The sequence below is a fragment of the Rattus rattus genome, chromosome 5 (genome assembly GCF_011064425.1).
Source record: "Rattus rattus isolate New Zealand chromosome 5, Rrattus_CSIRO_v1, whole genome shotgun sequence".
NCBI lineage: Eukaryota > Metazoa > Chordata > Mammalia > Rodentia > Muridae > Rattus > Rattus rattus.
Genome location: NC_046158.1, coordinates 119,145,234 through 119,160,883, shown reverse-complemented (window position 1 = coordinate 119,160,883; position 15,650 = coordinate 119,145,234). Strand labels below are relative to the sequence as shown.

The 15,650-nt window shown below is 41.4% G+C and overlaps 1 protein-coding gene across 1 annotated transcript in view; it reads left to right on the top strand.

Moving 5' to 3' along the window:
- The window catches only part of Tasp1 (taspase 1), a 227,889-nt gene extending 216,037 nt beyond the window's left edge, over positions 1-11,852 (top strand). Inside the window, exon 14 of the mRNA XM_032904306.1 lies at positions 10,888-11,852. Within this exon, the coding sequence (XP_032760197.1) occupies positions 10,888-10,980 (93 nt within the window). The 3' untranslated portion in view covers positions 10,981-11,852. The remainder of the gene's footprint in view (positions 1-10,887) is intronic.
- Positions 11,853-15,650: the final 3,798 nt, after the last annotated feature.

Genomic DNA, 15,650 nt, shown 5'->3' with positions numbered 1-15,650 from the left:
GCTCTCAGCTCTGCTAGAGATGGGTGCAACTTCTAAGCCTAGGAATTAATCTGCTCTAGGCTTAGAACAGTGTCTCTGCTGATCCTCGGGAGGCTCTGCAGCTTGTCCTTGGATAACAAGGTCTAGAGTTCTGAGTCATGCTGACGTGGTGCTGGTGCTGCACTCCCTGTTGGACTCCAGGGAATACTGTTCCCAGTCAGAGTGTGGGACGTGTTGTCTGATAGGCAAGCAGCGGTAGGTTCCAGTAGACTCTATTTTCGTTCTGGAGCTGACTGGTGGATGGGGTGATTGATAATAGGGGAATGATCTACAATACGTTTTAAGTCCATTATTCATTTAAAAATACAGTTTTGTGACTGAGGAAGGAAGGAGACTAGGAGGGAGGATGAGGAAGAAGGACCAAGGAGAGGGAACTGGAATGGAGTGAGTATAAAGTGCATGAGTGAAAGAAAGAAACCAACACTAAGTACAATGAACACATACCACTAAAAGGGGCTTTTAAAGGATATCAGGTATGTCAAGGCCTCCCCACAAAGATTATGGAAAAGAGATATTGGCTGCCGCCTTTACTGTGGAAAAGATGAGCCGGAACCTCACATTACAAACCCAGGAGGAACCCCCAATATCTATGCAAGAGTTGGGGTTAATTGTAATCTGTAGGGTGGGCTTTCCTATTAGCACAGTGCCTCCCACCCACAGAGCAGACATGTCTGAGATACCAAGTCCCTTACTAAGGTATCAGCTGCAGAGTGGTGCAGCCGAGATTTAGACCACAGGCTCTGGACTCCAGAGCTCATGGTTTTAACCACTTAGTTATTATAGGTAATTAAACTAGAGGTGTGCATTTGTGAATTTCAGCTTAAAACGCTTTAAAAAGAGAAGAAAACTGGGTAAGGTCACCAGGAGAGTGAATACAAACGGAAAGGGAGAGGCCTGGCTCCTGGTCCTTTCCTGGTCATATACTGGGGACATGGAGAAGAGCTAGCAAAGACTCTGAGATACTGTGGTTCAGGGAGAAGAGAAGAGCAGTTACTCTCCTCAGCTCTGTGGGAATATTTCAGTTTGCCCCATTGTGTACTGAGGGGTAGAGGAAGGACATAATCACATCCTCCAGTGACTACGACTACAGTCAACAGTGTCACCCTGCCACATAATAAGACAGTAAAGAGAAGAGGGTGTCGAGTCCTGGTCCTGAGTGAGTCCCTGACTGCAGAGAGCTACTCTGCTCTTCCCCGTTCAGCACTCTTAACGCCCAACTTTCTGCCCAGTTGTAGAATATTTAGAATATATACTTATTTTCAAATTTTAATATTTCATTAAAATTTGTTCCTCTTTAACTATTTGAGAGAACAAAAAGTAAAGGGTATTTTAAAAATTAGAACAGAGGATCAGTGAGATGATTCAACACTTCCCACCAGGCTTTATGACTGGAGTTTGATTTCCAAGGTCCTATATGGTGATAGGAGAGAACTGACTCGTGCAGCTTTTCCTCTGACCTCCACATCTACACCACCAGGTGCTTATACCTGCATGAGTGCTCATAAGAGACACACTGAATATGTAAATGTAATACAAAGTCATCAGAATAAAGACTGTAAACGATCTCAAGACCTCCATACTTGCCATCAATGTGATATGAGGTTCCAGTCTCCACATAGCCTGTATGGTGTACCCACTGGTTGGCTCCTGTCAGCCCTGCCTGAGGCAGAGAGCTTTCTTCCTCTGTGGCAGTGCAAGTCTACATTCCAGGGTAGACCAGACACTGATGCTGCAGGTACTGGTCAGTCTTAAGATTACTCTTACAATGTTACTTCCCAAGGAGAAAGGAAAACAAACTCCTAGAAATGATTGGGATTTTAGTTAGTTTTTAATGGGGCTAATAAAAAAAATCTATAACATGGATTCAAAGAGATTCCATTGACACAAAACATGTAGCTTTAGATAAATGGGATTTTAAATTGTTTTTAATAACATTTACGAGAGCATCCTAATGTATGCCAGATTCAGAAAGGATCCTCAATACTGTTGAGTCAGTTGTAAACTTTTTTTAACCTATAAGAATGTTAAATCCCAGAGAGCTAGTGAGTAAGGTTATCAGCCTATGAGCAGTAACTCATCCCTAGTTCTCTGAGTCTCAGGATAGTTCTAACTTGGTTAATTTGTGGCAGTAGCTTTTCTAAGCAAGGCATATTGTCAAACTTGAGCGTGAGCCAATGCAGTGAAAGGTGTCTCCAACGGAGCTAGATTTAGAACCTTTGGGCTAAAGCATTGCTGGAGTAAAAAGGCCTAAATTTGGAGTTCAGACACATTCACTTATGACTCGGTTTTTCCACTTCCTCTCTGACCATAAGCAAACCACAGTACCATTCTGTCTTGCTCATTTCTCTATTTTTTTTTCTTGAAAAAGCAAAAAGAGAAAAGTGTCGCATGCATCCTTCTCCCGGTAGTGGTATTTTAAGATTTCATTGATTGAGAAGCACCCTGGACACCACAATATTATGTAATTATAGAGATCTCTTATTTCTAGTAAGATTTCACAAGGGACTGGTATCTACATCCTATAAAGATAAATTGCCCTAGAGCAAGGCCTGTGTGTGTTTAATTCCTCTGCCCCTTGTAAGAGTACAGAGTAAATATTTGGTGAATGGTAGACAGTTTTTATCACCTTTAACAAAAGGAGTATTCATGATCAATCTCCATGTGAATGGCATGCTAAGAGTTTACTGGAGAGGCTGCCACATTTTGTGGGCTGCCTCACTGGGCTTTCAAATGAAAATACCGGGGGTGGGAGGGTGGGGGGTAAGGGGTATTCCTGTGTGATGTTGCCTCTATTTGCAGTGTGGTGTCAGCCTCTGTTTAAAGTGTGGTGTCAGCCTCTGTTTAAAATGTGGTGTCTGCATGGTCAAAGATGAAACCAGAGGGGCTGGGACTACATGCAGTTGTCATCAAGCATTTTCATCTTATTATAAGATTCTGTGGGCAGGATTTTTTTTTTTTTTAAGAATTATTTCTTTATTTTATGTGAGTACACTGTCACTGTCTTCAGACACACCAGAAGAGGGCATCAGATCCCATTACAGATGGTTGTGACCACCATGTGGTTGCTGGGACTTGAACTCAGGACCTTTGGAAGAGCAGTCAGTGCTCTTAACCACTGAGCCATTTCTCTAGCCCCCAGTGCGGACAGGATTTTATAGTAAGAACAATAGAACATTTTCCCCTCTCTGTAGCCTTGTGTCAGTGCTAACAATGACCTTTGCCACAATTATCTCTCCATGTTCTGCCGATATTTGCCTCTGCATCTTTTATGCTGTGGATAGTTTGCATGTGGAAACTGAGGTAGGGAGAACATGCAGCAAAATGGCAAACATGACATTCAGTCCTCATTTCATTGTCATTTCTTACTTGTTAGGTTGAGCTAAGGAATATCTTCATATCACTGTGGCCTATTTTTATTTTTTTTTTTACTTTTAAGAAAATGATCTAATTTTAATCCATTAATAGGATAAATAAAATCTAAGTGAAGCTAGTATCATAGGGTGTTAAAATCCTAGGTCCTGGGGCTGGAGAAATTGCTCGGTGGTTAAGAACACTGGACCTGACTTCAATTCCTGGCACACACATAGCAGCTCACAGCCATCTAAGACACCAGTGCTAGGGGATCCAATGCCCTCTTCTGGCATCCATGGGCATCAGGCATGCACATGGTACACAGTATACATGCAGACAAAATAAGAATAAAAAGTATCTAAGAGCTGTAGGATCATCACTCAGTCCTTAGTTTACATTGTTTAGTGTCTGTCATCACACAGGTTCTGAGTCAACCTGCCAATCATGGGTTCTTATTCTATAAGATCTACACACCATTTTAAACTGCATTAAGAAGGTCAGTGTGCAGCTGTCAGCTAGTAGAGTACATCTGCTTTCATGATGAGGTCTGATGTCTAAACTATTTTTAGTTAACTGCATTCCGAGGTTTAATGCCACACACAAAGAATGCTCAGAATATACTTATTCACAAGTCATGTCTCCTTGAAAGAGGACTCTTGAAAGAGATGGTCAATGGGAGTGGTAGTGTCTCTTGCTTCAACTCATTAAGAGATGTGTGTGTGGGGGGGGTAGGGGTAGGCCCACAATAAAGGCATGCTAACAAAAGCTAACCAGACAACTTCCCCAAGGCTTTCTCTCTGTAGATGCTTTTTAAATGTCTGTCATTTTTATGCCATCAAAACAATACAGAGAGTGACTGTTACTGGGTCAAGTATGTATTGACTGTGTTGGGCCTGGAGACATGAATAAACAGGTAAGGCACTTGTCACACAATGTTGCCACCCTGAGTTCAATCCCCGGAGCTGACGGTGGGAGAGCAGGATAAGTAAGGAAGTCACCCCTGACCTCTCTCTAAATGTGTGCTGTGGCTCCTCACCAGAGTTTTGTTTTTAACTCACATAAAATATTTATTCAAAATTATCCAAATGTAGTTTGTATTAATTTGAGATATCCTTTTATTTTCTATTTATTTATTTATTTATTTATTTATTTATTTATTTATTTATTTATTATTCCTTCCTTAATCTTTCTTTACAATCCAGATTTTAAACCCCCTCCAGGTCCACCGTCTGACTGTTCCACATCCCATACCTCCTCCCCCCCATCTCCAAGAGGATGTTGCCCCCCTCCCAATCCACACCCCATGAGACCCTCCCTCTCCCTGGGACCTCCAGTCTCTTGAGGGTTAAGTGCATCTACATTAAGAATGTAAAGTGTGTTTAGCCTGTAGTACAGTCTCAATGAACCAAATTTATGTTGCCCAAGTGGCAGAGTGGAAAACACAGAAGAGCAGCTTAACTTGTATTTAAATGAGCTGTTATTCTATAAACATACATATTGTTCCAGGTTTTATTTTGAGAGTTCATGTGGGACTATCATTATATGAAAAAAATAGAAGTCTTAGGACTCGACAATTTAAAAATAAAGCAGATTTAGTGAGACAGGACAGAGTGGTAGAGAAAGGAAATATCTTTATCTCCAGAAGGACGTGGTAATAAAAAAGTGGGCATGTCAACTGCCCACATCATATCGAGCTAGACTCCTGCATTCCAGAAGAAAAACGCATACAAACTAGTTTGTTTTAGTGTTTTTCAGATTTCTCCTGCTGTCAAATTCTCTGTATATAGTAAAAGTAACAATCCAAGAGATACAGTGTTTTCTCATTGGCACCTGAAGGATAGTGTGCACCTAATAGGAGTTCAGTACAATATGTTAAGTGAATAAAGAATACTTTAACAAAAGATGAGGGGACGGCATGGAAGGCAAGATTGCCTGAATGATAATTGCAGACTTTATATTTAAAACTTCCTAATTTTTATATTTTAGTGGTTTTGGTTACAGTAATAAGAGTGCTTTATTTTGAGGATGTTGTATAAATGAAATAATTATGATTCCTAAGTTGCAGACTCTCAGTAAAAACTTGACAGTGACTTTTGGTTGCCAGTGCCTCTAGTTCTGTCTGGAACATCTTGGTCCAAGAGAAGACAACTAAAAATTAAAGGAATGGATGAAGTCAGATGATACCATTTCTGTATTTTCTATCAATCTTGGGAAATCTATAGACTTTCATTTTTATTGAGAGTCTGTAAAGTCAGTATCCTAATTATCTCATTTATATAACAGAATTATCCTGTTATGTGCAGGCTGTCCTTGAGGCTGACACAGCTCTCTGTCCTCTTAGCTTAGTTTCCCGGAGACACAGGTGCTCCTGAGCAGGCCGTTGCAGAGTGGCTTGATGCTGGTAAGGCTTATGCTCTACTGAAGCAGAACGCAGTATGGGTGGCCTGGATGAACTTTCTAGAGAAGGTAGCTTTTGAGCAAAGATCTGGCAAAGATAAGCAAGAGGTATACACCAATGGTAGAAGGAAAAACTTAGCAATGAGAAAAACATACAGTCCTGATGCAGGCAGATGCTGTGTGGTTGAGGGGCAGCAAGAGGACAAGTGGACAGGGAGAGGGAGAGTGGAAGCAGAGAGCAGGAGACGTCTGAGCTTAGAGCTAGTGGAGACTGAAGCCCAGGGCGTGTTGCTGGCTTTAACCTTGTCATTTTGAAGTCTCTGTAGATTATGGTCTGAATTCTGTTTCTCAGATTTGTACTCTCGTATTGGTTGGTCACTTCTGTTCATTTAGGATGACTATCCTCGGTCTTTCCAGCAGTGTCCCATGCCGTGAGAAGATGGTTTGTCAGAAATCACCTTAAGTTTGAGGAGTTGGAGTTGATTGTTTGGAACACACACTTTCCAAATACGGTTTTCCAACTCTTGGTAGCATGATAGTCTTTAAATTATGCTACATATTTTGTGCTATGCTGTGTGTTTGTTAAAACAGTAATATTTAACATTTACGGAGACATGTTTTCTTTGTATTTACTGTCTCATATAGATAGTCCTTATCAACCTTATGATAAATGTTGCTCTCATACTCTCCAGTGTGGAAGCCTAAAGAAGTTAAGTAAGCAACAGAGTTCTATAGTAGGTGCAGAGTCCTGGCTTGTACAGTTAAGATAACAGAAGCTGCTAGAAAAAACAAACTTCCAAGGGCATAATTACTTAAACATGATAGAAACGTATTTCTCATTCATAGAAGATGAGACATTGATGTTCCTGATTGCCAAAATGCTCCCCTCCAAGTACTGATACAGAAGTCCCAGGTCCCTGTCTTACAAATATCAAGACATTCCAAAGCTGATAAAGACTAGGGCACAAGAAGATCTTCGCCAAGTCTGGGGATGATGCCTTTCAAACATCACATAGCCATATCTCACTGCTAAGGAGTCTGGTTTACCCAGAAGAACAAAAGTTACAGCCAGGAACCCAAAGCATCCTGAATCTTCACACAGCCTTATGATGCCTGTGTAGATTTTTATATTTTGTGCATTTATTTAGTGAATGGGGTGTGCATCTACATTGTGGTTGGAAATGCTAGTTTGTGGGTTTCTCCACTGCTAACTGTGTTCCTTGTGTCCGTTTTGTCTGCTTGTAAATGCCTGCCTCACTTTAACTGTAGTGTCTTAACTCAAGTTTTCTACAATAAAAAGAAGAGGAAGACTTAGCCCTAGAATTGCAAAGCAGTAAGCGAAGTATTTCTCAGGGATCATCTTTATTGTGTCAGCCTAGGTAAGATTTCTGACTCACTAAAGTAGGGTAATGATTTAATAGTCATCCTCTGACTGTTACAGAGGATCTCAAGTCTAAAAGTGGAAATGCAGTTGTGTGTGGAGAGGCAGAGATTCAAAATATAACGACCAAATAAAGGCTTTGTGACTTTTAAAATTAAATCATGTGTTTGTAGCTTTCCTAGAAACTACAAAAGTTCAGGCACCAAGGTGTTCCTAAAAGATTTTAAAGTCAGGTTCTCTTTAGATTAGAAATCAAGTAATTAAAGTTTTTTGTTTAAAATATCACTTTGGGGGTTGGTAGAGTGCTTGCCTAGCAAGCGCAAGGCCCTGGGTTCGGTCCTCAACTCCGGGGGGGAAAAAAAAAAAGATAAAATATCACTTGGCATCCTGGTGCTGAATGCATTTGGACTTGTGAGCAGCTCCGTCCTGAGCATACTGGCTTTGAACAGTCAGTCAGCGTATCCTCACGTCATACACACGTGGTGCTCACAAACAGCAGGGTTATCTGGTCTGGAGCATCTGCAAAGAGCGCTGCAGCTGTGCAGTCACAGTGCCACATCATTTCCAATAATTCTTGTAATCGCAGAGTCTGCCTAGACTAAGTGGTGATTTAGGCAAGAGAGAGCTGTGAAAAATTCACTTTTTAAATAGTTTCTCTAGTTTAACTACTTTATCTAGTTGAGTATGTCTATCGTGTACAAGTAGCTCACTCTATACGAATCTAACTGTGTACTTGTAGCATTTTGTTACACATTGACCATCTTCAGAGCTTTCTCTCCCCGCTCCCTTTAACCTTCCTAACCTCCCTTGATAGTTCGTGGTTTAACTCTGCTTGTTTATGTGTTCTGCTGCTGTAAACTTCCGGGAGGGTGGTAGAATTACAGGGGTCCTGAACTGGCCATGTATACTTTTTGAACCCACAGAGATAGATCAAGTCCCAAGGTGCAGTACTTTGCTCCTTCCAGTTCAGAATCTTTGTCTTGGTCAATAGGAAATCTGTTCCTTTAAGACTTAACATCCTCAGTTCAATTTGTAGGCCGTTTGGCTGTATTGGTTTTTAGTGCCGTCAATTTATTTATTCTCTTTAGCCTCTGAAGCCCGATGTCTCAGTGACTTTTGTATGATTCTCTTGGAAGTCTGAAGACTGATTTTCCTATAAGCCCCTCTATCTAAACTAACCTCAAAACATTCCAATCTGTTTATAAGGAGATACTAAAGATATTTCTCCTATAGAGATCTGCATCATAAATTAATACCCTATTGGTCCTTGTCTTAGTTAGAGTTACTCTAGTAAAACTCCATGACCAAAAGCAAGTTTTCGTGGGGAAAGGTTTATTTGACTTATACTTCCACATCAGTTTATGATCAAATGAAGTCAGGGCAGGAACCTGGAAGCAGGAGCTAATGGGGAGCCCAACAGAGAGGTTCTGCTTACTGTCTTACTCATCATGCTTTGTTCAGCCTGCTTTCTTATAGAAACCAGGAATATTAACCCAGTAATGGCACTACCCACTATGGGCTAGTCCTGGCTACAGCAATCACTAATTTTTTTTTTATTGTTCATTTTTTCTCCATCTTTATTAAATTGGGTATTTCTTATTTACATTTCAATTTTTATTACCTTTCCCGGTTTCCAGGCCAACATCCTCCTGTCCCCTTACCCTACCCTCCCCATCCTCCCCCCATTACCGCCCTCCCCCCAACAATCACGTTCACTGGGGGTTCTGTCTTGGCAGGACCAAGGGCTTCCCTTTCCACTGGTGCCCTTACTAGGCTATTCATTGCTACCTATGCAGTTGGAGCCCAGGGTCAGTCCTTGTATAGTCTTTGGGTAGTGGCTTTGTCCCTGAAAGCTCTGGTTGCTTGGCATTGTTGTACATATGGGGTCTCAAGCCCCTTCAAGCTTTTCCAGTCCTTTCTCTGATTCCTTCACCGGGGATCCCGTTCTCATTTCAGTGGTTTAATGATGGCATTCACCTATATATTTGCTGTATTCTGGCTATGTCTCTCAGGACAGATCTACATCCAGTTTCTGTCGGCCTCCACTTCTTTGCTTCATCCATCTTATCTAGTTTGGTGGCTGTATATGTATGGGCCACATGTGGGGCAGGCTCTGAATGGGCGTTCCTTCAGCCTCTGTTCTAAACTTTGCCTCCTTATTCCCTCCCAAGGGTATTCTTGTTCCCCTTTTAAAGAAGGATTTTGGTCATCCTTCTTGAGTTTCACGTGTTCTGTGCATCTAGAGTAATTCGAGCATTTGGACTAATATCCACTTATCAATGAGTGCATACCATGTGTGTTTTTCTGTGATTGGGTTACCTCACTCAGGATGATATTCTCCAGTTCCATCCATTTGCCTGTGAATTTCATAAAGTCATTGTTTTTGATAGCTGAGTAGTATTCCATTGTGTAGATGTACCACATTCCTCTGTTGAAGGGCATCTGGTGAACCCCATTTTTTAATAGGGTTATTTGTCTCCCTGCTGTATAACTTTGTGAGTTCTTTGTATATTTTGGATATGAGCCCTCTATCAGTTGTAGGATTGGTAAAGATCTTTTCCCAGTCTGTTGGTGGCTACAGGAATAACTAATTTAAAAAATGCCTTTCAGCCGATCTTATAGAAGCATTGTCTCAACTGAGGTTCGATCCTTTCAGATGACTCTAGCCTATGTTAGACTGACATAAAACTATCCAGTTTTACAGTTACTCTGGCCAAGTAGAAAACTCATGTCTGCACTCTCCTGTTCTCCCTATCCCTCTCCTTCTCCCTCTCCCTGTCTGTCTGTCTGTCTCTGTATGTGTGTAAATATTGTTAATACATAACATAGAATTTATCATGTGAATCAGTTTTAACTGGTTCTGAGGCACTGAATAATCCACATTGTTAGGAACTTGTTGCTAGACCCGTCTCAACTTTTTCATCTTCCCAAACTTGAAGGCTATACCTGTTACACATTATTCCACCCCCACCCCATTCCCTTCTCTCAGCCTCTGACACCTCTATTCTAACTTATAATATTTATGGATATGATTATGGGTACCACAATGTAAGCAGAACCTACTATCTTAGCTCTTTGACACCTGGCTCATTTTCCTTAAGTTAATGTTGTCACGATTTATTCATGTTCTTCATGTCCCTGCCTTTTAAAGGATGGGTAATATCCTATCATGTGCATATTCCACGCTCTGTTCATACAGCGATAGGCATTTGGCCTGTTTACATCTTGTGGCTGCTGTGGGCAATGCTACTATGAAGATAGAACATTAATTTGCACTCGTTGGTGTAGAGATATCTACTTTCAGTTTGTGAAGTGGGGTTTATGGATCAGAAATTGGGGTTATTAGATCATTTCTGTCTTTAAATGTTTAGACGCCTACCACAGTTGTGTTTCTGCTCTATGCCTAGCTCTGTGGCCGCCCGTGTGTGCTGATGACAGGTAGCTGGTGATAGGAGTTAGAGAGCAGTAGCACTGCTCTGTGCTGTTGGTGTCTCTGTCACCTCTGCATCCCTATGAACTGGCTCTGTGTTTGTATGTAGCAGATGCCTAGGAAACATCCCTGAGCAATTTAAAGAAACAGGGCATGACACTCCTAAAAGTTGCCACCATTACAGCTGAGGGGGACACTCAGAAGAATGGCAAAGAAATAGTGTTCTGAGTTGGCTTCATGTTAGGGACACTGCTGTCACCTCTAATGCTCTCTTTCTCTCTCTTTGCAGACTCACATTTCCAGACTCCCTCCTGGTGCTGTGGCAGGACAGTCTGTTGCAATCGAAGGTGGGGTTTGCCGCCTGGAGAGCCCTGTGAACTGACTCCAGGCTGACTACGAAGTGTCTGCAGGCATTTCAGAACCCGAGCTTTGGCTGTTCAGTTGAAGTTGGATGTTTTATCTTCCTTGTTTTGTAATTCTTATTGCAACCTCGGGCACTGCTTGGGACACTTAAGTGCTGCTATACTTAGTGCTGGTTGACACTCGAGTCTTAGGCGGGTGAGCGGAGCATGTGTGGGTATGTGTCCGTGTGCAGTGTGTGTGCTTGCTTCTCCCTGATGGGATAAGATCTCCTCAAGTGTAACCTATGAACGAGAATGATTAACTCTTTACAAAATGTGTGCTTTAACTGTTTACAAGTAAACCTAAAGTTGTAGAAAACTTTTATTTCATAAAGAGGTACCAACTATGGTTGATACAATGTGTCTGAACTGAAGAGTGAATCTGCTTGTTAAAATGACTTGACTTTGATTGTAGCCCATTTAATCACAGGAATCAATAATCTGGTGTCAGTTTAAGTGGATGGTGTGGTAACTTAAACGGTTGTTCTCATCCCTCACACAGGGCAATTTCCTTGAACACAGAGTGGTTTCAGTGAAACCATTCTAGCAGAGAATTAAAGTCAGAACCTTTTAAAGTAATGGTCTTATTGATAAAGTTTGTGCTTCTTTCCTGAGCTATTTGAAGCTTAAGTATCGCATAGCTTCACGCCGTGTGTAGTATATTATGAGAGAATATGTAAAGAGAGTGTTCAGTAACACACAGTTTTAATTTGTGTATAATGGAATGTTATTTACAATGTAACACTGTAAATAAGAAAGCAAAGTTTATGGGAAAATTCAATATTATCTTTGTTTCTTGTTTAAATATATTTTTAAGATAAAGGTACAAAAATAAAAGAAGCATATTACTGGGTATGGTGTGTGACTTCTTGTCTCAGACTACTCTTTTGAATCCTAGACTGGTGACCTGTGTTTATTTTCTTCACAGAAACCTTCCAGAATTCTATCATTGCACGTCTTGCTAGCCTAGCTCCATGAAGCTACAGCCAACACTAGCAAGAGGGAAGGCACTTAAGGTGACTGGAGTCTCAGTATAGAAACACCTACATTTTCCATTGTAACTCGATATAAATAACAAAGGGAACAGGCAGGAATACTCTGCTTTGAAAAGTTGGGGTGGCAGCTGAAAGCTTAATGTGGCGTTTGATAAATTGTTCCTAAATGTTATATTTAGGGATTCTGGAGCCACATAAGAAAACCCAGACTTTCCTTTTATTTTTTTTTTTTTTAATGTAAGAAGTGGTTATCAAGAAGATACTAAAGATAGACTTGCTCAGGGGGAGGAAGTTTCCCTGCAACATATAATCATGGCTCTGGGCGGGAACTGATAAAGCCTCAGATGAAATTATATACTTGACATGGATATATGGCCAAATTATAAAGGAAAGACAACCAAAATGAAGAGGGTGTAAATATGAATGATTTGAGAGTTGCTGATTTATATTCCTTGTACAGGCAATTACATTTGTCTCGCTATGTTCTCCTAGACAGGTTGGTGCCATAGTATCTGTTTCTCATTCTTAATGAGACTGAGAACTTAGGAAGAGATGGACTGGCTGCTAGGGTGCCTTTGGTTTCAAATGTTTTCAAAGACCTGTTACCTGTTGGCAGGGATTTGTTTCCCCTGTTGCTGGATTGGATCACATAAAACTATCAGGACATTTGGAGTCTGAAAACCATTTGATCTGTTTCACCAGGAATCCCAGTTCTTTCATCCCCCGCTCCTGACTTACTCTAGTCATATATAAAACTCTGAGTTTGTTTAAGACCCCTTCTATGGAGAAGTTCAAAACTGGTGAGCAAAATAGGATACCCTTCTAAGAGTAGTCAGACTATTCTCCAGTCTTCCAAATGCTTCTTAAGAGATATCGTAGAGTCTGAAGCAGAGAAAGCGCTATGCAGAATCATGGAGGCAAAAAAGAAATGGGTTTCTAAATCCATTCATTGTTCAATCAAGTTCAGTTTCAGGTACTGAATGCAAATATATCACCAGATGTAAAATAGTTGTCGCACAAGAGTAGGACAGATGGAAGCAGATAAGAAAATAATTGTATTCTCCAATTCCAGGCTCTCAAACTGTGTTTTAAGATTTTAATGTGAATGACCTTGACTATAAGCCTGTTTTCAATCCTTTTAGGAGCCAAGAATTAGATGCTTTAACCTCCTCGTACAATAAAACCTGGCCTGGATTCCTTAAGGCCATCACTGTAACTCCACTCTGAGTTTGACAGTGGGACATCTCAAGGGCTTGGTGAGAGCTAGGCAACTTGTGACCTTTCCTCTGGCACATGGTGCACTGTGCAGTCCAGGGCAGTGGAGATCATATGGCTTAGTCAGCCTTACTTGTCTTCTCTGTAGGTCTGCCTGTGACAGATCTGTTCCTTCTTATGGATTGATCTCTACTTTCTTTTTCTTTCTTTTCTTTTATTGGATTTTTAAATTACATTTCAAATGTTATCTCTTTTCCCCATTTCCCAGCCTTCTGTGAGGGTGTTCTCCCACCTACCCGCTCCCTCCTGCCTCCCCGCCCTGGTATTCCCCTACACTAGGGCATCGAGCCTTGACAGGACCAAGGGCCTCTCCTCCCATTGATGCCTGACAAGGCCATCCTCTGCTACATATGTGGCTGGAGCCATGGGTCACTCCATGTGTACTCTTTGATTGGTGGTTTTGTCACTGGGAGCTCCGGGGTATCAGGTTGGTTGATATTGTTGTTCTTCCTATGGAGTTGCAAACCCTTCAGCTACCTCAGTCCTTTCTCCAACTCCTCCTGTGGTATTTGCGTATATGCCTGTTGGAATTGTATCTGCAATATGCATAAATAAGTTCCAGATGCTATTTTATGGTGTTTCTTTAGGAGCAAAAACAATTAGTTTTGCTTGATAAATACGAGGGCATCTCCTTGGGCTGCTCACAATCCCTAGAACATGGCTGTTCTTTTGACACAGCGAATGAACAGAAAGGTCATTCTTGACTTGCTCCTGATTTTAAAGAAATACTTTGAGTTTTTCTCTATTTAGGAAGCTGTGAGTGTCCTATAAATTGCTTTTATTTTGTTGGGGATGTATCCATTGTTTTCTTCAGAACTTTTGTTAGGAATACATGTTAGATTTTGTCGAAGACCTATTCTGCAGCTCACGAGATGGTTATGTGTGTTCTATCCCTGTTTTAGGGGGTTACTGCTGTGAACAGACACCATGACCAAGGCAACTCTTATAAAGGACAACGTTTAATTGGGGTTGGCTTACAGGTTCAGAGGTTCAGTCCATTATCACAAATTCAGAACATGGCAGCATCCAGGCAGGCATGGTACAAAAGGAGCTGAGAGTTCTATGTCTTCATCTGAAGGCTGCTAGCAGAATACTGGCTTCCAGGAGGCTAGGTTGAGGGTCTTGAGCCCAGGCCCACAGAGACACACCTACTGCAACAAGACCACACCTGCTAATAGTGCCACTCCCTGGGCCAAGCCTATACAAACCATCACAGTTCCTTCATCTATTCATACAGTGGGTTAGCTATAGCGGATTAGATATGTTGAACCATCCCTGTGTTTCTGGAGTGAAATTGACTTGATCACATTGGATAATTTTTTCGATGCATTCTTGAATTTTTCTTTTATTTTAATCCTAGAAATGTGTATTTTAAAAATATAGCTAAATGGACATAGTGTTAGATTGACTCCTGATGACCTACTGTTTTATCCTCATAGGCTAGTACAACTTAGCCTTCATCAGAGAAATTTCTGTTTGCAGTAGATGGTATTCCACAGAAACCCACAACTGGCCTCGGTACAGAGAATAAGAGACTTAGGCATGCTTAGCTCTGAATGGGAAATTTCAGAAAGGTCATTGTGTCTTTAGATTGCTTTTGCGGGGTACTCCCTAACAACTAGAGGTCCATATCTGCACCTCGGTGCCAGAGGATATCTCTGGGAAGTATAGGAGCGTGCCCTGTCTATACACAGCCGGCCGTGAGCATCAGAAAATTAGTACCTCTCCAAAACAATTCCAAATGTGCCGTCAAAGTTGAGAAATCTGAGTAAGTGGCAGGTCCTGTGCTGCTGACGTGAACATTTCTAAGGAGATGGCAGATTCGAGGACTCTGAAGAGCAGCGTGTCTAGGACTTCCTCAAAGCCTACTGTGCATCCCAGAACACACCTAGTATTTGTATTAACAGAAGTTGGAGGAAAGCTTACCCAGAGGCACATTGTCACTTTAAGGTGCCTTAGAGCCCAAACTGGTTCAGAGTACGATGCCATGAATGACCACGTAATAACAACCTCATATGAAACTCATTTTGAGATGGTGTCTTTCAAGCTGGGCATGGTAGCACATGCTCTTGATCTCAGCAGTGAGCATGCAAGAGACCAAAGCAGGAGGATCACAAGTTTAAGTTCAGTCAAAGCTCTATAGGAGGACCATCAGGGCCTTTTGAGGGAAGTTGTTCTTGGGTGGAAGACATCCTAAGGCAATCTAGGTGAAAGCTATTCCTCTTTCTGAGGAACACTGACACAAGAGAAGACTGAGCCCTGAAGAAGTAAACTGTTGTGTGTTTTATAAACCTTTTATAGAATCCTGTTAACCAGAGAGAAAGTATGATTGGGTAGATGGCATGGGCTATTAGTGAGAATGAATGGAAGATTTGGCAATG